General features: G+C 54.9%; 2 protein-coding genes across 3 annotated transcripts; both read right to left on the reverse strand.

The window, feature by feature from the left end:
* Positions 1-375: 375 nt before the first annotated feature.
* On the reverse strand, positions 376-5,196 carry Vgf (VGF nerve growth factor inducible). Of its 2 annotated transcripts, XM_040278718.2 has the most exons (3): positions 5,028-5,196; positions 3,243-3,462; positions 376-2,744 (listed from the first exon to the last, which is right to left on the reverse strand). In XM_040278718.2, the coding sequence occupies exon 3, from the start codon at positions 2,722-2,724 to the stop codon at positions 877-879; it is 1,848 nt and encodes a 615-aa protein (XP_040134652.1). In that variant the 5' UTR covers positions 2,725-2,744; positions 3,243-3,462; positions 5,028-5,196; the 3' UTR covers positions 376-876. The 2 variants fall into 2 exon arrangements, with proteins under 2 accessions (XP_040134652.1, XP_021584239.1); XM_021728564.3 differs by lacking the exons at positions 3,243-3,462; positions 5,028-5,196 and adding an exon at positions 2,871-3,234.
* Positions 5,197-8,440: 3,244 nt separating this feature from the next.
* Positions 8,441-17,921, reverse strand: Nat16 (N-acetyltransferase 16 (putative)). The gene is given in 13 exon segments (XM_078024723.1): positions 8,441-9,897; positions 9,900-9,970; positions 9,972-10,015; positions 10,018-10,124; positions 10,127-10,176; positions 10,178-10,265; positions 10,268-10,378; positions 10,858-10,964; positions 10,966-11,016; positions 11,018-11,107; positions 11,967-12,194; positions 16,023-16,425; positions 17,918-17,921. Coding segments are annotated over 13 exon segments (1,419 nt in total). The 3' UTR covers positions 8,441-9,832.
* Positions 17,922-22,153: the final 4,232 nt, after the last annotated feature.

The following is a 22,153-nucleotide window of genomic DNA, read 5'->3' on the forward strand; positions in this document are numbered from 1 at the left end:
TTCGCTGTCAACCCCTTGTCCCCACATTTCCTGTGAAGTACATAGGACCAGGGAATTCATGGGGCAGTTAAGGGAGAGGTGGAGTACCACCCAGGACCGCGGAGAGTTTCCCAGGTACCCACAGTAGCTGCTGTAGTGTCTTGGACTGGAAGCTTGTGGCTTCATACTTGATGACTTTAACCTGCCCTATCCCCAAGCTTGAAGCGGGAAACATTTACCCTCCAAATATGATTTCACCTGTTCTCCCACTCGACCCTCGCTTTGGTCTGGGGATAGCAGAAAGTGATCGGTTTCGCCGGCGCTTCCCTCACCGCCCCTTGGGAAGGACCTCACAGGCCCAAGGGGACGGGTGAATAATGGAGAACAAAGTCCTAATAAAATAGTCACTTTTATTTCTTAGCAAAACTATTTCCTCCGTGGGGGGTATTTACAACAGTGAGAGGAAAGGAGAGGTAAATTTAGAGCGATTTGGAGAGAGCGGACAGGCTCTAGGGACGCCCAAAGGGCGAGAGACAGACACATTTTCACACAATTAATTGGAACTGCTTTTTCCGGTTTCGGACGGGGACGTCCCATGAGAGACTCGTTTGGGACAGGGCCCCGCCGAGGGGAGGGAACTCGCACAAACCACCCGCCCACCTGGGCGGGCCCCGGGTAACCCGAGAGTTTTGGGAGTTCGGGCTTCGGTCTCGAGAAGAGGTCTGGCAGGTCCCGGAACAGCCCGGAGACACAGCGGCCCGCGGGCGGGGGCGGGGCCAGGAGGCGACCGAGGGGCGGGGCCGGGGCGCATGCAAACACCGAGAGGGCGGAGGAGCGACACGGAGGGGGAGTGGCGGCGCGCGCGGCGGGGACGCGCGGGGGCGGGGCCGGGGCGGGTCACGGGCGCCGGAGCAGCACGTGCTCGATGTAATTCTCCAGCTCCTCCTGCTCCTGCAGCCGGCGCTCCTCCGCCTCCGCCGCCTCCTGCGCGCGCTGCGCCTGGGCCTCCTGGTCCGGATAGTGGCGCGAAGGCGGCAGGGCGTGGTGATAGTGGCGGCGGCGCGAGGCCGCAGGCGGCTGCAGTGTCCGCGGCCGAATGTAGTTGGGAAAAGGGTGGTAGGGCCCAGGGGGAAACACCTCGTTCTCCTCCCGATCCCAGGGCGGGAGCACTTCGTTCCAGTCCGGCAGCTCATCCCGAGCGGGGGCGGGGGCGGGAGGCGGGGGCTGCGGGGAGCGGACGTGGGTGGGGGCGGGGGCGGCCCGGGGGGGCGGCACTGGCTCTGGAGGGGCGTTCTTCTTCCGCTTCCGCTTCTCCTCCACCTCCTCGATAATGCTGACCACATCGTCGGCTGGCAGGTGGAGTTTAGTGGACAGCTCAATGAGGCTATCGATCGTCTGCGGGTCCATCTCCTCGTCATCGTCCTCCTCCTCCCCGCCCTCCTCTGCCCCCTCAGCCTCCTTCCGCCGGTGGCCTGGCGTCTCCTCCTGGGAGCGCTTGTCCTCTGCTCCGGCTTCCCCGTCCTCCTCCTCGGCAAACAGTAGCGCGTTCTGCCGCGCCCTCTCTGCCTCCTCCGCCTCGGCCTCCGCCTCCGCCGCCTCCTCATCCTCTTCCCCCACCCTCTCCTCCCCACCGCGTCGCTCCTGCTCCGCCTCCTCCCTCTCGCTCTCTCGCTGCTCCTGCGTTTCCTGCAGCCCCCGACCCCCCAGGCCGCGCTGCCGGGCCCCGCCCTGCAGCAAATACTGGAGCAGCAGGTCCGAGGCGAGGTCGGCCAGCCGCTCTTCCTGCGCCGCGGCCTGCCTTGTGGCTTCTGCCTGCCGCCGCCCGGCCTCTACCTGCGCCAGCCCTTGCTGTAGTAGGCGCTCCCCCGCCTCGGAGCCGCCCAAGAGTGAGCTCTCGGGCCGGCGCGCCTTGGGGAAGGGGGCGCCCAGGCCTTGGTACGCCTTGGATAAGGGTGCCAAAGCCTCTCCCAGGTGTGTTTTGGGGGAGGACACTCCTTCCCCGAACTGGTGGGCTTCGGGAAGGGGCCCGTTCTCAGGCACACGCGCCTGGAATTGCGAAGGAGCTGGGGGCGGCAGAGGCGCGCGCTCTGGGACGCGCGCCTGGAACTCTCCCCAGGAAGCGCGCCATACGCGCTCTGGCCCAGGGCTCTCCAGATTGACTCGGGTCAGCGTGTGCGTGCGGGTTTCGGTCTCTGCTGCCGCCGTCTCTTGCTGGCGCTTGGCACTGCTCGGACTGAAATCTCGAAGTTCTTGGAGCAGTGACGCTAGCGCCTCGAGCTCCTCAGAGGGGTCTCCCGCTTCCAGACCGTTCTCCTGCGTCTGAGGGCGAGGCGGGACCGCGGGTGCCTGGGTCTCTGGAGCCGGTAGGCTGTGGGTCTGGCTGCGCACGGTCTCGGTGAGCAGAGCTTCTGCTGTGTCTTCAGCTGGCCCCTGCTGGGAGCCACCCGACGCCGGGGACGACGCCGGGCGGTCGAGTGCCTGCAGCAGCACCGCGGCCAGCGCCCGGGGATCCACGCCCTGGAAAAGCTCTCCCTCGTCCTGCGGCTCAGAATTTCGAGCGGCTCGGACGTCTGGGGCGCTGTCATCCTTTTGCCCGGGCGTTGCGACCCCAGCTACTGGCTCTTTATGGTCAGAGCTGAGGGGAGGAGGCTGCGCCTCGGGGCGCCCCGGGGGCGCTGCTTCTAACCCCTTGATCAGTAGAAGGAAGCACAAGAGGGCGGAAGCCGGCAACCTGAGGGATTTCATGACCAAGGGGCTGCCGGAGACTGAAAAATAGAAGGAACCAAATAAAGAGGGGATTTCTGTAAGAATTCCCCGCTCTCTAGTTCTATGTTCCCTTCCCCCACCTTAAAGCAGGAAATCCGGGGCTTCCCTCATTCCCCTAACCTTACCCAGAAGAGGGACGTTTAGAAGCAAAGGAGGAAGATGTGCTGATCTCTGAAGTCGTGAAAATGGGAAAAGGATGCCTGCAACCCTCTCACCCAGTACTCCTCGCCCCCTTCCCTGAGCCATCTCACTGCCAGCGCCCACGTACTAAGCAGCAAGGATAGGGGGGAAAATCTCTGCTCCCTCCCCACAGGACTCCCCGGATGGTGCGTGGGCGACTTCAGCAGCAAGAGAAAAGCTGCGACTCCCCCATTTACCAAGGACCCTTACCAGGGGCTCCCCGCTGTGTTTTCTACACCCCCATCCGGGAGGAGAGAGAATCCTCCCTCACACCCACGGTTGCTAAGGGTTTGGGGGGCGGACAGCGGAGTATTTACCAGCCGGTGTCACGATGAGGGAGGTGGAGAGGAGGGTCGGGGCAGGGTAGGGACAAGGGAAGATCGGGACCCGTCCGCCTTGGCTTCGAGTGGTGGCTGGGCTTTGAGCGACGGTCGAGGTCTGACGTCCAGTGGGCTGGGCTCAGCAGGATCCGCACAGCTCCGGACTGCTCGATTTCTAGGGCTTCAGCACGCTGGACAGCGCCCGCGCCTCCGCCGCCTTATAAAGGGGAGCGCGCGGGGTCACGTGGGTGCGCCCCGCCCCATTGACGTCAATGTTCATTCATGGGGAAGCGGGCGGGCGCCTGGTGGAGGGAGGACGCCCAGCGATTGGAGAGTGCGTGACTCTCCCGGCCTGCGCCTGCGCACTGAGGGCCTCAGTTGGAGGGGCGTGCGCTAGCCAAGCTCCGGGAAATGAATGAATGAATGAATGAATGAATGAATGCTGAGAAGGGCGGGGCAAGGGGCTATGAATGAATGAAGGAGAGACGAGGAGAAAAGGATGAATGAATGAATGGGAGAATGAATGGAAGGGTGGATGCAGAGGCGCTAGAAGGCGGGAGGGTGGGTTACAAAACAACTTGCAGCTGCCAAGCTTGCGTTGCTGGGCTGAATAGGAAGGGGGCACCCCCAGCGTCTGACTGGGCATCAATAGGAGATTAATACTGGGGAGGGGGAGAATAAGGATTTGAAAGCTACGAAGGGGTCTGGACTCCCTACCCCTCAACCTCACGGTCCTTGGGGAACACGCCCAAGGACAGCGTGAACCTGAGAAGAGGGGCGGATCTGCTCTCCAGCGGGCGCAGTCCACGGATCTGCGGTGCGGGGTGCTGGCTCAGGTCCCCCGCAGATGGGTGGATCTTGCGGTTTTTGTACACATTGGAAAGGGTCCGAGTCGAGTCAGAAGAGAAAAGGGAAAGACTGAGGATGTGTACCTTTGAGTCGTGTCTGTTCACGACCGGCTCTTGTCTGGAGAAAAAGGTGTGTCTGTCCTTCTGTCCGGTTGACTACCGTGCTTGTCAAGCCCCCCCCCCCCCCGCTGTGCCTCTTCTCAGTCCACTTCCCACCCTCCTCCAGCTTCTTTCCCTCCCGCGGCTCCCCCTACCCAAGGACGTTTGGAGGGCGAGACCAGACCAGGTGGGGAGGGGGTTGCGCAGGTAGGGGGGTGACTCAACTCCTTCTCTCTCCACCACTTAAAGGGAAGGTTTGAAAGCAATGGTGGGGGGCGCTGCGACGTCAGAGTTAGACCCTCTCTGCCACCAGACCCTTGGACCGTATCTCCTGCCAGAGGGGTTGGGGCTGGGGGCTTGGATAGTTAGAGGTTCCGGGAGTGGGGGGCGATGACGCACGGATTGCGCAGAGAGAATCCATCAGCGAGCTGGGTCCGGTGAAGGGAGACCAGGCGTGGGCGGGGGTGGGGGGAGGACGGAAATGGGGAGGGGATTGGGGAGAGGGAAGGTGGCCAGGGGAGCAGCCACTGCAGGAATGAAGGAGAGGGAGGGAGACTGGAGGGGGCTGCGGTGCAGGCAGAGAGCAGTGCGGGGGCGTGGGCAGGGAAAGGGGGGAGTGACAATGACACACACCAGATACACAAGAACTGCGGACACAGGGGTGTTCGTGGGCACACGAAAGGCATCCCAAGACTCTGGAAACCAGGATGGGGTTGTTTGTGGGGGCTCACAGCCTCTTTCGAGCCAGTCCGAGCCCCCCTCCTCATCTGTTCCTAGTACTGACCTTCATTCTATGTCCCCCCCAACACACACATTCGCACACTTGCACACTCACGTGCTTTCCCTCTATAGCCAGCAGAGGCTTCTCCGCTTCCATCAGTGGCTCGACTTTCCCAGAAGAGAGCCCATCAGCTCTGCGGGGAAAGAGATGGGGAGGAGTGGAGAGAGAAAAGAGATGGGGGCAGGGAGAGGAAAAGAAGGAAGGAACCTGGAGCAGGTGGAAGAAGCAGGCTGAAGGAGAAGAGGAAAAAAAAAAAAACTATTGAGAACCAAGGTGGCTGGAGAACCCAAAGGAAGGAAAGAAAAGGGATCAAAAGACCCTCTTGGCAGTGCTTCACATACCCCCTCCCACAACTCTCCAGGGCCTCCCCTGCCCCTCTGGATTCCCCTCAAATCCCTTGCCTTCATCTTTTCAGACTGTTGCATTACAGGCAGTAGTGGGATGGGGAGGGGGTCACGTCACCTTGAATGAATCAGAGAGATGTGTCAGACATCTGCAGGGGGGAGCCAAGGGGGTTGATTGACGGGAATAAGAATTTAAATGCAAGAAGAGGGGAGACAGGCACCTAGACACATTCTGTAAACCCTTGGTTTGTACATGTGTGTACATGGTACCTGTGTGTGTGTGTGTGTGTGTGTACATGTGTGTAAAGGCTCCTGATATGCCTCTCAGCTTCTTTCTGTATATGTGTACAGAAATTAGAAAGACCCATAGTGGGGAAGAAAAAGAAAGGGCATGAGGGGAACAAATTGTGTGTTGCATCAGATTGAGAGTGGATGGTCATGGCACTGTTTTCCATTTAAATAGGGGTTCTTCTCTTCCAAGGCATGTGACTGTTTCTGCCCTTTTCCAGCTATCTGCGTAGGTTCTGATTTCTTTGGGATGCCTGTCCACCTGGGCAACTTTGAGTCTTTGCACCCAATTCTGGGTTGCCTGTTGGTGTCTGAAAGGTATGCCTGGCTTGGTGGTGCCCCAGAATGGGTATATATGTATGTGTGTCTTTGTGCATTTATCTGGGTTCTTCCATGCTGGTGATTATGTGGGCTTCCATGTGCCTTGTTCTTTCTTGCCCCTCCCCCTATTTGTTTCTAGATCTCTATGCCATAAAGCTTCAGAATCCAAGTTACTTATCTGCTGTCCCCAAGTTGTGGGTCCTTGTCCCTGGTTTTCAGAGCATTCCCCACTCCTTCATTTCACCTAACCCCACACCCCTCTATGCCTCCACTTACTCCCAGGGAACCCTCTCAGACATCAATATCCCAGAGCCTCAGCCGTCATGGGGTAAGGTGTGGAGGAGACAAGGTGGAAACTCAGGGCACCAAAGGCAATAGGCTTGGTGATTCCATTATCTGAATCTTGACGGTGTGGTCTCTGGACTGTGGATCTGCCTCTCACCCCCAGGTTTCCTACCTGGGTCAGCTCATTCACACATCTTCACCTCCCTGGAATGAGCTCCCTCTAGGAGCTTCTGGAAGAGATATGGATTAGGGACAGGATCCTGGGATCAGGGAGAGGAGGAAGATGGCAGGAAAGAAAGAGAAATGGAGAGGAAGCTAGAAAAGGCAGAGCTGAGATGGGGATGCCTGGTGTTTGCTCTGAGTGGTTTGCATGAATCCATCTCTCTTTATCTTTGTTTCTGATTCTGCTATACTCCCCAGGAGGTTAGAAGAAGAAGATGGAGTTCAGCAAAGTAGTGATCCAAAGCTGAAGGTTTGGAAAACCAGGGGGTTGGGGCAGAGCATTGAGTCTTTTCCCTGAAAAATCTAGGAGAGAAAGAAAGGGCAGGGGCTCAAGGCCCCCGCAGTTCATCATCCCCTTCTTCCCCTCCCCCTCCCCCAACCGGTGACTCACCTCTGCAGCCTTTCATTGCGTCAGCCATATGGGGGGACAGGCAGAGAGGGGGCATTTATGAGAGGGCAAGGGTCTCCACTTTGAAGTGAAAGGAGATGCTGAAGACCCCCTGATAATGGCCCCATTTAGAATACATACATTATTGCCCTACTCCCTAGTCACTCCAGGGGTGGGAAGTCCAGGGAAGGGGCTGGGGAGAGGGCTGGGGGCCACTGGAGGGTCTGGAGTGATGAGCAATGGGAAGGGGATGCTCACCCTGATTTTTAATCCCAGGGTCTCATTGCTTCAGACCCCCACCCACTTCTGAATGGGGGAGGGGAGACCCTGCAAACCGGGGGAGGCAACGCCGCAGAGATGAGTCACCAAGAAAAGGAAAAAGAGAAAGAGACAGAGATGGGGAGAGACACAAAGAGAGACAACTCCTGGAGAGAATGAGAAAAGGACACACACACACACACACACACACACACACACACAAACATCACGAAGGTGGCATCCACAAACTAACAAGAGAAAAGAAATTGTGCACGTCCATAATCATGATCCAGCCCCCTCCATAATCATGATCCACCTGTCACACACACAACACACTGTCATATAGAGTTACACTAAAATTCTGAGACACACCCACTTAACAAACACAATATCACACCTAGCTTAGCACAGTCACTCAGACTTAATGCTGAGGGTTTGTCCAGAGCAATTGAGAGCCCTCATTCCTCTTACAGAGTGGCAGGAAGGGGATCAAAACCCTCAAGAAATGTGACTTCAAAAATCGAAGACGCATTTTCAGGGACTTACAGTCTGCACCGTACACATGCGACAATATACACAAGTCGCCTGCCTCCCCGTCTACACGTACATAGTAACATATCAAGCATTGTCTACATCAAGAAGCCACCTGGGGTACCTGTTTCTGGGAGTACACCAGGTATGTTGTCCCGAATGCATCCACCCAGACACCCCCTGGCTTGTATACATAGGTACAGAAACACAGACACACAAAGACGCCCATGGACACACTCACACGGACGGAAACCACCTTGCGATGCCTCGCCCGCGTCCGCACTTGTCCTGGCGCCCCCGTGTGTTACTTTTCGGGATCGCAGTCTCCGCCGCTCTGGAGCTCCGCTCCCGGGGGAGTGGGGGCGGTACCCAGGCTCCTTCCACCTCCTCCCCCAACCACGCGTTGCCCACCCAGAAATGGGGAAAGCGAGCGTGGCTGGAAAACGAGTCGAGGGATGGGAGTTAGGCGCTTGGATCCTGGTGTTTAGAGAGGCCGTTCCTGGATGCCAAGATGAACTTGGGAGACGATCCCACAGAATTTGGGTAGCAGCCGACTTCCAGGTCTAGGGGAAAGCGAAGCCCAGGCTTAGTCCGGGCGCCGCGTCGCAGCCCGCCTGGGTTCTGAGTAACCGCTTCTTTCCTCCGCTTGGTGGAGGTGGGGGCGCACAATGGCCAGCAGCCCTCCCCAGCTCCCCCCCACACACCAGGAAGTCATTAGCCCCATTGCCACGGGGCTTAGAGATCCTCTCTAATACAGGCTGCTGGGGAAGGGGGGAAGATAATATGTTACATCCCTCCCCACTAAGAAGAAGAGAAACACACACAAGGGGTGGGCAAAAGGTCCATTTTATTGCCATAAGGCCATGGTGGAAATGGCAAGGAAGGGGCAGGAGGCAGCCAAGGCAGAGCAGCGTAGCCACAGAGCTGGAGCTGTGAATAGTGACAGTAGCTGTTCCCTTTGCCCACCTTTTCCCACCCACTGGCGCCCTCCTCTGCCCACATCTTGGATTCCATCCCCAGCAAACCCCGAGCTGGATCCACACTTCCCTAGCAACTGTCCACTGTCCATCAAGAAGTCCAGAGCTAATACCAACACACAGAGCGAGGTTCTGGGCATGCTGTGGCCTTGGCACACCTGGTTCTAGGTCCAGCTATTGACGGGACCTCAAAGAAGTCACTTGGATCCTTCTAAGCCTGTTTCCTTCTTCTGACTTTGGTGTGGGATCCAGTATAGGAGACAGCACTGTACAAATGCAGTGGTTAATACTTGCATTTATATAGAAGACTCTCAGAGTCTAAATAGCATACATAATCCAGAGGAACAGTGTGCAGAAGTACAGGGAGGTGGGGGTTCCAGTTCTCCTAGAAGGTAGACTGGTTGGAATCTGAAAAACCCTATGCCACGTTGAGGGACAGCCCCTAGGCCAGGTTTGGTTGCACCGGTTTCTGGCTGGACCCTCTAGTTAGTTGGGGACCTTAGGAACCCTGGAGAAATAACAACATCATTCCAGTTTGAAGCAAAACCCAGCCAGTGTGGCAAGCTGAGGAAAGCACACCACCAAAAGTAAACAGGATCCCAAGTGGGGGATCATTATAAATATATTTTATTTACAACCTCTCTCTCTGGTAATGGGGAAGGGAACAGAAGAAAAAGGGGGGAGGAGCAGAAAAAATGGTGTTTAGGAGCTAAGTGACAGGAATGTCCAGGGAGGAAGAAAATGGGGGTGACAGAAGCAGGAAAAGGACACTAATCTAGAAGACAGAGGTGCCAGTGAGGAAGAGCACCCTGGGCCAGTTCTGAAGCTTCAGAAGAGGAAGAGAAAGAACATGGCTGTGTCCCCTGCTGGGACCTGGGCATCACACACAATGCTGCCACTTCCATCTGATGGGTACAGAAGGGAGAAGCCAGGATTCATGGGAAGATGGACAGGGCTCTGAAGGGATCCATCATTCTTGGAAAAGAAGGGAATGGGTAATAGAGAACAAAGGGGCTCCCCCATCTTCAGAGGTTCAAGTCTGGAGTGGGAAAGGGCATTGGGGGGAGCTAGGAGATGGCCCAGTTGAGAAAAGGGAAAGGGGAGGACCTATATGCCTTAAGGTAGGGGGCCAGAGCCAACTTCTGAGGGGAGCGGAGCTTGGAAATGGTAGGCACGGGCTGGCTGGGGATTTGAGGAATGAAGCAACACTGAGTGCTTCTCCACTTTTCTCTGGGAAGAGAAGCCTCACATGTCAGCCTCCAGCTGGTATTGTTCCATATAACTCTGGACCAGTCCAAGCCCCAGGCCTGGCAGAAATAAGCCAGCTGTGACCAGAGCTGGGGCATCAGGAAGAGTTGGCACAAGACGTAGAGGCCGGTGAGACAGGCGCTGCAGGTGCCCCAGCAGCTGGCTCTGCATCTGCGCAATGCAATGTCGCTGCCAAAGCAGTAGATGTTGAGGGAGCGCCACCAGCGGTCGCCGCCTTGCGGGGTAGGGAAGGGGCTCGTGCACAGCGTGAGCTCGCAAGGGCGCACGAGGCCGCCAGAAGGCGTAGGTTGCTTCTTTGAGGATGGTAGGGCTGCGGGTCCAGTCCCTCCCGAAGCACGTCGGTCGCGTTGCACGGAAGGCGATAGCAGAAGACGTGCCACTTCACCGCCTGCCTCGGACACGGCCTCCGTGGCAGTGGCGACAAGGTGCCAGAGGCCTGCAGAATCGCCGGCCGGGCGCCCAGGCCCGCTAGCAGCGCCAACGCGTTGAACCAAAGCAAAAGGATCCCCTGTGGGGTCACGAGTGAGCGTGTGGCGGAGGCGGGGCGGGCGGGGGTCGCTGGAGAGTCAGGCTTCTCTGCATCTTCACTCCACACTCGTGCCTACTGGCTCCCAGCTGGGCCCTTTGGGAGGACCGACTGGGTCCAGGCAGGTAGCAGGGATGGCCAGAGGCAATGGCTCTGAATACCTGGATCCCGAGGCGGTGTCTGTATGGAGTAGCCCTGAGACCTGGGGTGTGGGTCTTTGGACACCCGAGGGGAGTGAAACCAAGGAAAGCAAATCAATAAGTAAAATGCGAGCGGCCGAGAGGGAGGGAAAGGGCTGGAATTGGGATGTTTGGGCCCGTGAAGGGTGTCAGGATCCACGTAGGGGAGGCCGGGTCACGAAAGGAAGTCGGGAAGAAAGGACTAACGGTTTGGGGCTGGGAGTGGGGAGTGGACTGGAAACGCAGCGGAGTCCCCGCGCTCCGTGCTCCTCAGTCCTTCTCACCTGCTTGGTAATTAGCGGTATTCCTTCAGCTCCTGGGCCCGAGCTGGTAGTTTCGAGTGAGTCGTGCCACCTTGACCCTCCGCTGCTGTCGTTTGACCAGCTGTGAGCAGAAGCGCTCAGAAGCTGGTCACGCTCTTGCTGCGCTCCCAGGGCGCCAAGCGCAGCCCCTCCACCAGCGTCGATCAAGTTCACCGACTCCAGCTGGGTCTGCGGACTAAGGTCGTCAGGGGGTACCCCACTCCGGTCTCCGCCAGGCCCCTCGCTACAGGATTCTCACACTCATTGTTCCCTTATCACTGTCCCAGTACCAGGCCAGACCCGGGAGGCCCTGGGAACTCTCCTGACCACTTAGGTCTCTGATTCCTGAGGGGGCAGAACAATCGGGGGCTCCAGTGTGTGCTCCAGCTCCGCTTGCAAAATGTCCCAGACGGCTCGCCACTCCCTTTTCTTCGCTCCATCCCCAAGAGCTTGTCACGCCCCTTAGCCCTTAGCGCGAATACTGCTTCCCCTTCGCTGCTCTACAGCCCCAACTCTGTTGGTGCTGCCCTGAGCTTCCAGGTAGATCCTTTGGGCCAGATTGCGTCTATTCACAGGTCCTGGTCCCAGTCTAGCTGCTCCCACCTGTAGGCTACTTTCTCTTGTTTGCCCCTTTCTTTTTGTTTTCCCGTCCCCAGAAAGTCTCAATGGGATCCTCAAACTGTCACGGGTCCCTTTGGTTCCTTTGCTGTATGGACTTCTTCCCCCAAGGTACCCTCACTGACCTAGCCCCTAGACCCGCATGTCCTAGGCCTTGGTCCCAAAACTGGCTATATTTTCCCAGTAAATGGACGAGGGATGAGGAAAAGCTGGCCTAAGATCCAAACCCTGAAACTTGGCTTCATCTCTTTTCATCCAGGCCCCGCCCTCGGCCCCGCCCCTTTCATCACACCCTCATTTCCCTTGGCTTGCACCTCCAGGTGAGATAGATCCTGGGGCCAGCTGTGGTAGCCATTCAGGAGGTAGTTCAAGCCCCCAGGAGACGCACCCCCTTGCTCACCCCACCCATCGATAGATGGCCAGTACCTCTCAAACTCCCATTCTGTAGCTACCACGAAGTCCAACAGTCAGCCTCTGCCTCAGATCATGATCTGGTCCTGGGCTCCGCAGGCAAGAACTTGGCCTGGGCTTCATGCCCTGGATCAGCCCTTGGAGGCTTGCTCTCAGCCTCAAGCCCTAATCCGGACCTGGAGTTGGCCTGGGTCTCCTGTGGCTGGACTTTGGAGATCATCTTCACATCTGGAGCAGAATCTTTTTCTGGGTTAGGGACCTCCAATGTGCCTATGGCCCAGTTGGCTTCCAGCTTCACGTCACTACAGGAGAGAACCCAGCACAGGATCAGAGACCCATGTTTCCCATATCAGATTCCCTACACAATGTCCCAGTAACCCCTTCCTACACACATACTCGTTTTTTTTCTGCTCCCTGCATTGACCCTGGTCATGGAGGACTTTCAAATCCTTTCCTCTTCCCACTAGCTCCCAGTCTCAGTTCTACCTGATCCACTCTTACCAGAATGTCCTTAACAGTCACAAACTCAGGAATCCCTAGTGAGTTCCCCAGAGACTAGCCCCAGATCCTCTTTGTGCCCAATCAGCTCCTAGGGTGACCTGAGCAAAAGGTCAGGAGGGTGGAGACCCCAGATCTCCTTCACAGTACTGCTCCAGTGTACTACCCTAGCCCCCTGACATACACACTGGAACCTGGCAACCGAAGTGTACAGACGGACAGCTGCTTTAGAATCAATGCCATTTCTCCCAGGCCAATCAACCTCCCCCCCTTTACTTTGTCCTCTTTGAAATTATTCTGCCTCCCCATGGTGTGACTTTGGCTCCAATCCAGGGCTCAATGGTGATTTTGAAATAGGCAGTGTAGGTCCAGCAAACAAAATACTCACATGATCACATGGGCCCCTCTGCCTGTTCACTTCCCCTCCAAAGACAGAAGGGCAGAGCCCCTCCCCCACCCCCTCTGCTCTCTCTTTTTAAAATCTCTAGCACCATCTCCTACCCAGGAATTTCTTTGCCCTTTCCATTCCTCAAAGTCCTTCATTTGGGTCAACCCCTTGTGGATCCAACACTCTCTTCTATTTTCCCTGCCTGGAGACAGAGCCAAAGAGAAAACCCCCTGCCCACACATCCTGATGACTCCTGATTCCAGATCTGTCTCCTCCAAATCAAACCAACCAATCAAATCCTCCATCTTCTCACTTTCAGCCAATTATAACACTCTCTCATATAACCTAAATTAAAGTTCCATTAACCAACCTACCAGGGGACACAGACCAGCTACTCTGTTGGGAATAATGATGGCTTGGGCTGGATTTTTTTTAAAACAAAGCATAGCCAACCAAGTGTGGTGGCTCATGCATGCCTGTAATCCCAGTGAACTGGGAGGCTGAGGCAGAAGGATGGCAAGTTCAAGGCCATCTTCATCTATTTGGCAAGACTCTCAGCAACTTATGGAGGCTCTGTTTCAAAATTAAAAAATAGAAAGGACTGGGGATGTACCTTAATGGCAAAGGGCCCTTGGTTCAATTTTTAGTACTAAAAATAAAACAAACAAACAAAAAAAAAAACATGTTGGGGAACTATGGGGTAATTGGGAGGTGGCTTTAAGCTCCTATGCCATAGATACAGCCTGTGTAAACACTTGCTATACCCACAGAGCTTCAAAAGGGAGATCTCTGTCTTCCTCTTTCTTTTCCAGTTCTTTCTAATCTGATTTCAGTGCTTAAGGCTCTCTACAACATCAGGCCAGCATTCAGAGGGAAGGGGAATCCAGGTTCAGAGGTTTTAGAGCACCTGCAAGGGCCATTACTGACCAGGAGGCTCAACACTTTCCTTTCCTGGTGCTGGGATATGGCTCAAGCGGTAGCGCGCTTGCCTGGCATGTGTGTGGCCCTAGTTTGATCCTCAGCACCACATACAAAGATGTTGTGCCAGCCGGGGAGATCTCTTTTGGTATAACTGGGTCACAAAACCTATCCAGAGAGTGAGGAGAGGAAATACTAGGAGTCAGAGGTCCCAAGTGGTCTAAACTGATCTAGAACCAGAGATGGGATTGTGGGGGCAGGGAGCAACACTTGCTCCCCTACCCACTGCCAGCAACTCTATACCAACACACAGACCTACACACCCAGGAACCACCTAAGTGCCAGGCTCTGGGGACACGGGTCCTGGATATGCACAGGTTAGTTCCTGGCTCCTATTTGCATCTCCAGACAACCTGAGCTAGTCATTCCTGCATCCTTGGGAAGTACAAGCTGCTGATTCAATGGTGACTCCAGCAATACTCCACTGTCCACTAGGGGGAAAAGCTTGAGCAAGTTGTACCTGGAACCCGTCTGCCTAATTCAAGACATTAGGCTCCATTCCCTCTCTTGCTTTCAGAATGGAGAGACTCCAGGGGTGGAAGAGCCTCCTGTCAATGACTGTTCTACATCTCAGATCAGGCGGTTTGGGTGAGGGTGGGAAAGTGAGAAGTGAGGATGGGGAGCTCCTGAGGTCACAGGGAACAAGAAAGACTTTCCAATTCTTCCCTCTTCTTTCTTTCCAGACCCTTCCTCTACCCTTGTTCCTTTGTGGGGGACATAAACAAAGGTTTCAAGGTCTCTAGACCTTGAGGTGAATACTGAGAGCAAAGTAGATCAGGGGTTTCAGGACAAACCAAACTGTGGGCTGGCCCCATAATTTTTTTTTTTTTTTTTTGTACTGGGAATTAAACTCAGGGGCACTTAACCAGTGAGTTCAAAATATTTTTTTAAATATTTTCTGTTAATACAGGGTCTGGCTGACTTGCTTAGGGCCTCCCTAAATTGCTGAGACTGGCCTTGAACTCACAATCCTCCTGCCTGAGCCTCCTAAACCACTAGGATTACAGGTGTGCACCACCACACCCAGCTGGTCCCATAAATCTTGCTCCCTTCTCTTTCCACCCCCCAGCACAGCACCCTGTAACCTGGCACTCTGAAACTAACTTCCATAATGTATCCAGGCAGAGGCAGAGGCAATCCCATGCCCCCAGGACACTGTGGGAAATGTAGTTCAGGAAAGTCCTGAACCAAACTCCAGGAAGGGGGGCATCCTCCCTCATCCCACCTCCTTGGGGGCATTCCTTTAGTCTCAAAAATATAAATGATTGCTCCAAGGAAGTGGGTGATGGGAGTCAGTACTGGGCATGCTGGGAGCTCACCCTCCACTTTCACAGACCCCTCCCCACCTGAATTATTGGTGCCTTTGAAGCTGATGGCTTTTCAGAACTATGGGAGGAAGGTGTCCGAGGGAAGGGAGGAAAGATGCAGCAAGGCGGAGACAAAGAAGGCAGCTACACAAAGAGCCCAAAGATGAGAGCAAAGGGACAGGAAGGGAAGCAGATAGGAGACAAAGGGCGCCAGGAGATGCAGGGCTGGAGGGGACGAGAGAGGGAGCCCCAGGAGGTTCCCACCGGGAATCAAACGTGACACCTGATTCCCGGTAAGGAGAAAAGAAAAACTCTTAGCAGGGCACTGCCTTCCCAGGGGGACCATAAATAGAAATCGTGACACACCCACTTCTTCCCAGGGTGTCTGGGGGAGGGGAGGGTATGAGTCAAGAGGAGGATAAAGTCAGAAGAGGCTGGGAGAGAACACACGGAACACCGAGAAGGGGGGACAGCACGGAGCGGGGAGGGCTGGAAAGTGCCCGGGGCAGAGGCAGGGGACCAGAACGACAGCTCAGCGAGTGGGGGAGGGGTTTGTCCCAGGGGGGCGGCAATCCGGGAGGAGCGGGCCGGGCTGAAGAGTCTTCTCGGGTGAGGGTCTGGCCTCCTCCCCTTTCCGGGAGGGAGAACTTGAAGTGGAGCAGGCGGGAGGGAGATTCCGAGAGAAGCGGTCTACTTGGCAGGGGTCCCCCTGGCATTGGACCCTAAGGACAGGTGGGAGCGGAATGGCGACGGAGGACAGTTGGGAGGGATGAGAGAACAGAGCCTTGAGACACCTGAGGCGAAGTCTTCCTCTAGTTATCTAGGTCACCTGACAGAGAGGGGTTGGACCGCTGGGGGCGCGGTCGCTTTGTCCCCTGGAGGGCGGTGGCCTTCTGCTGTCCCTATTCAGCGGTCCAGGAGCAGGCCAGCCCCCTGGCCCCGACGCAGTGCTGCCCTACCTGCGGGAGCCCGGGGCGCGGTGCTGAGAAGCGCAGGTGGCCCGTGGCGCGGACTGGGGGCCACTAGGCGCCCCGAGAGTCAAGGGCGGAGGACGCGCCGGGACTCGGCCGCGCCGTCGGATCCCGACTGGGACTTCGAGTGCAGACGCCGGGTCTGGGCCACAGATCAGGGTTCGGGTGGCTCGTGCGTCTCCCGGGGCGACGCTCCGCCGCTGCCGCCGCGGCCCGGCGGCTCCGAGGGGCGGAGATCCCAGCGCCGCGGAGGAAACCCGGGACGGATCTGGAGCGGACTCCAGCCCAGCCGGGGACTCGCGGAGCGGGGAGACCAGGGGCAGTGTGGCCGCGGCAGCTGGTGCCGGGGGTGGCAGTGCAGAGTGCCCACCAGACCCCGCCTCAGGTCCGCCTGAGGAACGGGCCAGGGGGCGTCGGGTGACTTGGGTTTGCGCGGAGAGTTGGTTTCTGACTTAGTGGTCACCCCGCCCCACAGCATCTCTATGTGGGTCCAGGAGTCCCCAAGGGCCCCAAAGTCGCGCTCCTCCAGGGGCCACCCTCTCTACAGAAAGGCTGCAAAGGGATCCAAAAAAAGCTGAAAAGCCCTGAAACAAGAGATCTGAAGAGGCAGAAGTTGTGAGGCTGGTCAGAGCTGAGCAGGGCCAAGACTTCTGGATCCTCAGCACTGTGGGGTGGCGGTGGGGAGCAGCCCTGTCCCACTAGGTGCACAGGGCCCTAGCAGACCCTGTTCCCATCTCTTCTCTCCCTGGCTCAGGCCTAGGCCCTCTTAGGGCAGCACCATAAAGACTTCCAGGTGCACCATGGAAACTAGACCAAGCGCACCTGGGTGGGTGGGAAGAAGCGTGGGAGGAAATATGAAGCATGGACCTGTGCTTCCAGGAGCTAGTGCAGCCTGAGCCCTTGACTCATAACTTGAGGACCCCCGCTCCTAACTCCTGAGAGGCTCAGTATCTCATCTATAAAGTGAAATTAGCATGTCTGCAGTTCCATCCTAGAAGGAGCCAGGAAAGTGAAGGACAAGACCCTCCTCCGTGCAAAAATGTGGGGGATTGGAAGAATCCCAAGGCCTGCTGAAGGTGTCACCCTCTGCCCGGCCCAGCTCTCAAGCTCCACCCACTCCCCCCAGGCCCAGCTCCCAAGCTCCACCCCCTCTCCCCAGTCCCAGCTCCCAAGCTCCACCCCCTCTTCCCAGGCCCAGCTCTCAAGCTCCACCCCCTCTTCCCAGGCCCAGCTCTCAAGCTCCACCCCCTCTTCCCAGGCCCAGCTCTCAAGCTCCACCCCCTCTTCCCACCAAGGTTTATGGCTCACCCGACTCATTCCATTTTTGTACTTTGCAAGGGGATAACTCCATAACCTGGCGACCTGATTCCATTGGCTATGCTCATGTGATAAGGTGGAGGCTTGTGGTCCTAGAGGCACACACATCCCCATCAAGGGCTAAAGGGATGAGGATGGGGTGGAAATGGAGCTTGCATGGGCCCCAAAGTAACTGATAAGTCATTCAACATAGAACATCCCCCATTTCTGTTTTCTGTACTGGTACCACTTGGTGTGCCACAAAGGTATGGTTAAGATGGCCTTGGGGCTGGACTTGTGGCTCGGTGGCAGAGCGCTTGCCTCCCACTTGTGGGGTAGTGGGTTCGATCCTCAGCACCACATAAAAAAATAAATAAATAAAATGAAGGTATGTGTACATCTACAACTTAAATTACAAAAAAAAAAAAAAAAAAGATGGCCTATGCCCATTGCAGAAAAGCATTATAAAAGTTAAGTTTCCAGGAAAAAGGGCACTAGTGGCAACAGGGGGAGACCAATCACACTCTAATCTCACCCATTTCATCGGGAGCCTCACCCTTGGCCACCTGGATTGGTGTAACACTCACCCATTTCTGGTCTCCACAGATGATCAGAACTGAAAGTTTTCCAAAGTTCCAACTCCTCCTTATGTCCAAACCACGGAGAAGCAAGGTGTCACCATAAGTCCCACCTCCAGGCTACTCACAAGGCCAATCGACTGGTTCCAGTCTCCATTCTGAGACTTCCAGGGTAGATTCTGGCATCTAGATCTCCCTGGAGGATGAGGAAGCGTGAAGGGTTAAAAGATGACTTTACTCCTGGATGTCCCTGCCAGACAGAGAAAACCAGTGGTTTTGAGCATCCTTAAGTGTTCAGAGGATGCAGCCAAATGGCTGCTGCATTTTGTGGATTGGCCACAGAGGAGTGTGGGATGGGAACAGGATCTGGCTGGGGAGATGAGGGTAGGTGTGAGTATTTAGGCACTTTACAGGGGAAAGTAAATTCTGAGAGGTTCGCCCACTTGGGCCAGATGCCTGCCCTATCTGAAATGTCCCCCAAAGGCATTGCTGAAGGTCGTCCCTCTGTCCGGCCCAGCTCTCAAGCTCCACCCCCTCTCCCCAGGCTCAGCTCTCAAGCTCCACCCCCTCTCCCCAGGCTCAGCTCTCAAGCTCCACCCCCTCTCCCCAGGCCCAGCTCTCAAGCTCCACCCCCTCTCCCCAGGCCCAGCTCTCAAGCTCCACCCCCTCTCCCCAGGCCCAGCTCTCAAGCTCCACCCCCTCTCCCCAGGCCCAGCTCTCAAGCTCCACCCCCCTCTCCCCAGGCCCAGCTCCTAAGCTCCACCCCCTTGGTCTCTAGCCTGGGGTGCTACTGGGAGATGGTAGAACCTTTAGAAGGCGGAGCCCATTGGAAAGAAGTTATGTCATTAGGAACACACCTTTGAAGGGGGATATGGGGACCCCATTTTCTTCCTCTTTTTCTTTGCTTCCAGTCACCATAGGAGAGCATGTGCTCCTGCCATGTTATAAGGTGCTGCCACAGACCCAAAGCAACAGGGCCAAGCAACCATAGAGAGAAAGCTTTGAAACTGTGAGCACAAACAAACCTTTCCTCTTTTTAAGTTGTCTATCTTGGGTATTTTGTTACAGCCATGGAAATCTGACGAGCACAATCCTGAAGCTGGTAAGGGACATGATCAGGTCCTCTGACTGCGTATTCAGATCTCACTGCCTTCTCACCCATTAAAGGTCCCATGGGACAAGCGATGGGAAAGTACTTTGAAACCATCAAGTGAGCATTGGTGCTATTAATACTGGAAATGTCCTTTGGCTTCTCTGGGTTTTGTAAATGCTCTTTGCTCTTTACCGTTGGGTCCTGCATGTGGATTTTACCCTTGGTGCTGGTTTATTTCAGTCTTTTATTTGGGAGAGCTAATGGTTTGTCCCCTTTCTTGACCAGATGTGCTTTATCATCAGTAGATGGAACCGTTGATCCCTGTCACCTCCCTGCTCCTCTTCTCTTTCTTTTTTTTTTTTATTTTTTTTTATTTTTTTTTAAAGAGAGAGTGAGAGAGGAGAGAGAGAGAGAGAGAGAGAGAGAATTTTTAATATTTATTTTTTAGTTCTCGGTGGACACAACATCTTTATTTGTATGTGGTGCTGAGGATCGAACCCGGGCCTCACGCATGCCAGGCGAGCGCGCTACTGCCTGAGCCACATTCCCAGCCCCTCCTCTTCTCTTTCTCTCTCTCTCTCCCCCTTTCTCTCCACCCCTCCCCAAGACTGAGGGTCAAACCCAGGGCCTCATGCATGCTAGGTGAATGCTCCCATCACGGAGCTGCACCCCCAGCCCCAGCCCTGTCATTTGAATTTGCCCTGCCTCTGTACATGCCCTCTTCATCCCCACTTTGACTCCCATTGTCCCCTCCCTCCATTAAACCATCTTGAATCGTTCTCCCCAGTCTCCTGAAGACCCCTGCATCCTGAGATTCTGGGGACCAGGGTTTTCTTCTCCAGATATTTGGTTCTCCTTCCACTCTCTGTGACAAGTGATTCCTCTGGCTGGGCTATTCCCCCGCCCATGAGTTAAATCCTGACCTCCCAGGCTGTCTTCAGCTCTCCACGGCACATGCGCACTTAGAAAAAATAACAAAATAAAAAGAGAGGATGCTTTACAGGAACTGAGCCAGGCAGTTCATCTCCTTAAGATCTTCACATGCATTTGATTTTGCAGGTAACACAGGGGACCAAAGTTCAAAGGGTTAACACAGGGGACCAAAGTTCAAAGGGTTAACACAGGGGACCAAAGTTCAAAGGTTTAAATAGCTGGCCCCAAGACAGAGCTGGTGGGCGAGTGGCTAGAAGTCTGACTCAGAATTATAGCACTTAAAGGGATCATCCAGATCAGCCCAGAAAGCAGGGTGTCACAGATGCTACTCACCGGCCCGTGAGTCATGGGGACACAGTTTCTTTCCTTAGCTATAAAGAGGACGAGGCACCTAACTTCCAGTAAGGACTGAATAAGATATGTATGTGAAGTGCTTGGTGTAGTGTTTCTGGCACAGAAATTCAGTTAATGGTAGGAATTATCATCCAGCCAACTGGAGCTGTAATTCTCCAGGGGGATACCTTGCAGCTTGTGCTTTGGAAGAGTAGAGGCCTCTCTCTTCTTTATTCTGCAGTCAGGACTCAGGAGTGAGGATCACCTCCACATGGTTCCTGGGTTGGTCTGCCTGACCGGCAGCATCAGGCAGATGGGATTCTAGATTGAAAGGCTGCCATTTCGTATTGGCCTCTGACTTGGTTTGCATGTGGCTTGTCTCCTGAAGGTTCCTGTGTGGGAAGCGTGGTCCCCAGTGTGTTCCTCTAGAGCAGCTAGGCTTTTTAAGAGGTGGGGCCTCATGGAAGGTCATTAGGTCATTGGCTCTTCATGAATGGGCTAATGCTGTCTCAAGGGAGTAGGTTGTTCTCCTGGGTCTGCTTTAGAACCCTGGAGAATGAGGAGTTAAGTATCCCCAACACCTCCCCTGAATTTTCTGCACATGTTCCCACCATCGTAATGCTATTCTCCATGTGACCCTCACCAGCGTGGATAAGTTGTTGGCACCATGATCTTAACCCTCCAGAACTATGAGCTAAATAAACCTTTTTTTCTTTACAAAGTAGCCTGCCTCCTATATTTTGTCATAGCAACACAAAATAAGACAGCATCCCTCTCTGTCTCTGACTGTGTGTCTCTTTCTATCTCTGCCTCTCTGTCTCTGTCCATTTGGCTCTGGGGGGGAACCATCTTCTTTGTCTTGAGAAACAGCCTGTGGGGAGGCCTCTCTGTCAAGGAACTGAGGTCTCAGTCCAATTGTAAGAACTCGCTTGGCAGCAGCTACATAAGTGAACTTGGAAGTGGAGCCTTTAGCCCTGGTTGAGCTTGGAGATCCTGCAGACCATCACAGCTTTCTGCCATCTCCTGACTAGCCTCAGAACTCAGGGTGAAGCCCCTCCCAATTCCTGACCCTCAGAAACTGCAGCAATATATGTTTATTGCTGTGAGCCTTTAGATTGGCAGTTGTTACAAATTAATAGGCAATTGACACAGTTGATATTTATTTTCTCTCCCCCCCCCCCGCCCCGTGCCATTCTGGGGCATTAAACCCACAGCTAATCATATACTGTACCACTGAGCTCCACCCCCATTCCCTGTCTCTCCTTTTTGCAATTTATTTGTTGAAGAAATAAGATTGTTTGTCCTCCTATACAATTTTCCTCCATCTGGATCGTTATTTCTTTTTTCGTAGCGCTGGGGCTACACTAGGTGAGCACTCAGCTACACCCCAGCCCCCCACCAAGTGCCCTGTACTGGCCACAGCCTCAGGGTGTTGCTAGCACATTCCTCTGTCCTTCTTGTCCTGTGGACTGCCCTGTCCATTAAGGTGGTCATTTAGCCACAAAGGACTACTGAGTCTCTGAAATGTGTGGTACAACCAACGGACTGAATCTTTAAGCCAACTTTAATTAATATAGTTTTTTTTTTTAAGTCACTGATTTCGGTTATTGGAAAATTCAGGAATGTTCAGGATAACTTCCTCAATTGTGAATCTTTTCTTTTAATTGTGAATTTGACATATTCTGTGTATATATTGAAGTGGTCTGAATGTTTATGCCCTCCCCAGATTCACACAGAAATCCTCCCTCTGGAGAGGATGCCAGGAGAGGGCTTTGAGGTGACCCGGTCCCGTGGATGGAGCCCTCGTGCATGGGATTAGTGCCCTGATTAAAAAGACCCAAGAGACACGCTTGTCCCTCCCACTACTGAAGGTTAAGTGAGAAGGT

Source organism: Ictidomys tridecemlineatus, chromosome 10 (genome assembly GCF_052094955.1).
Source record: "Ictidomys tridecemlineatus isolate mIctTri1 chromosome 10, mIctTri1.hap1, whole genome shotgun sequence".
Taxonomy (NCBI): domain Eukaryota; kingdom Metazoa; phylum Chordata; class Mammalia; order Rodentia; family Sciuridae; genus Ictidomys; species Ictidomys tridecemlineatus.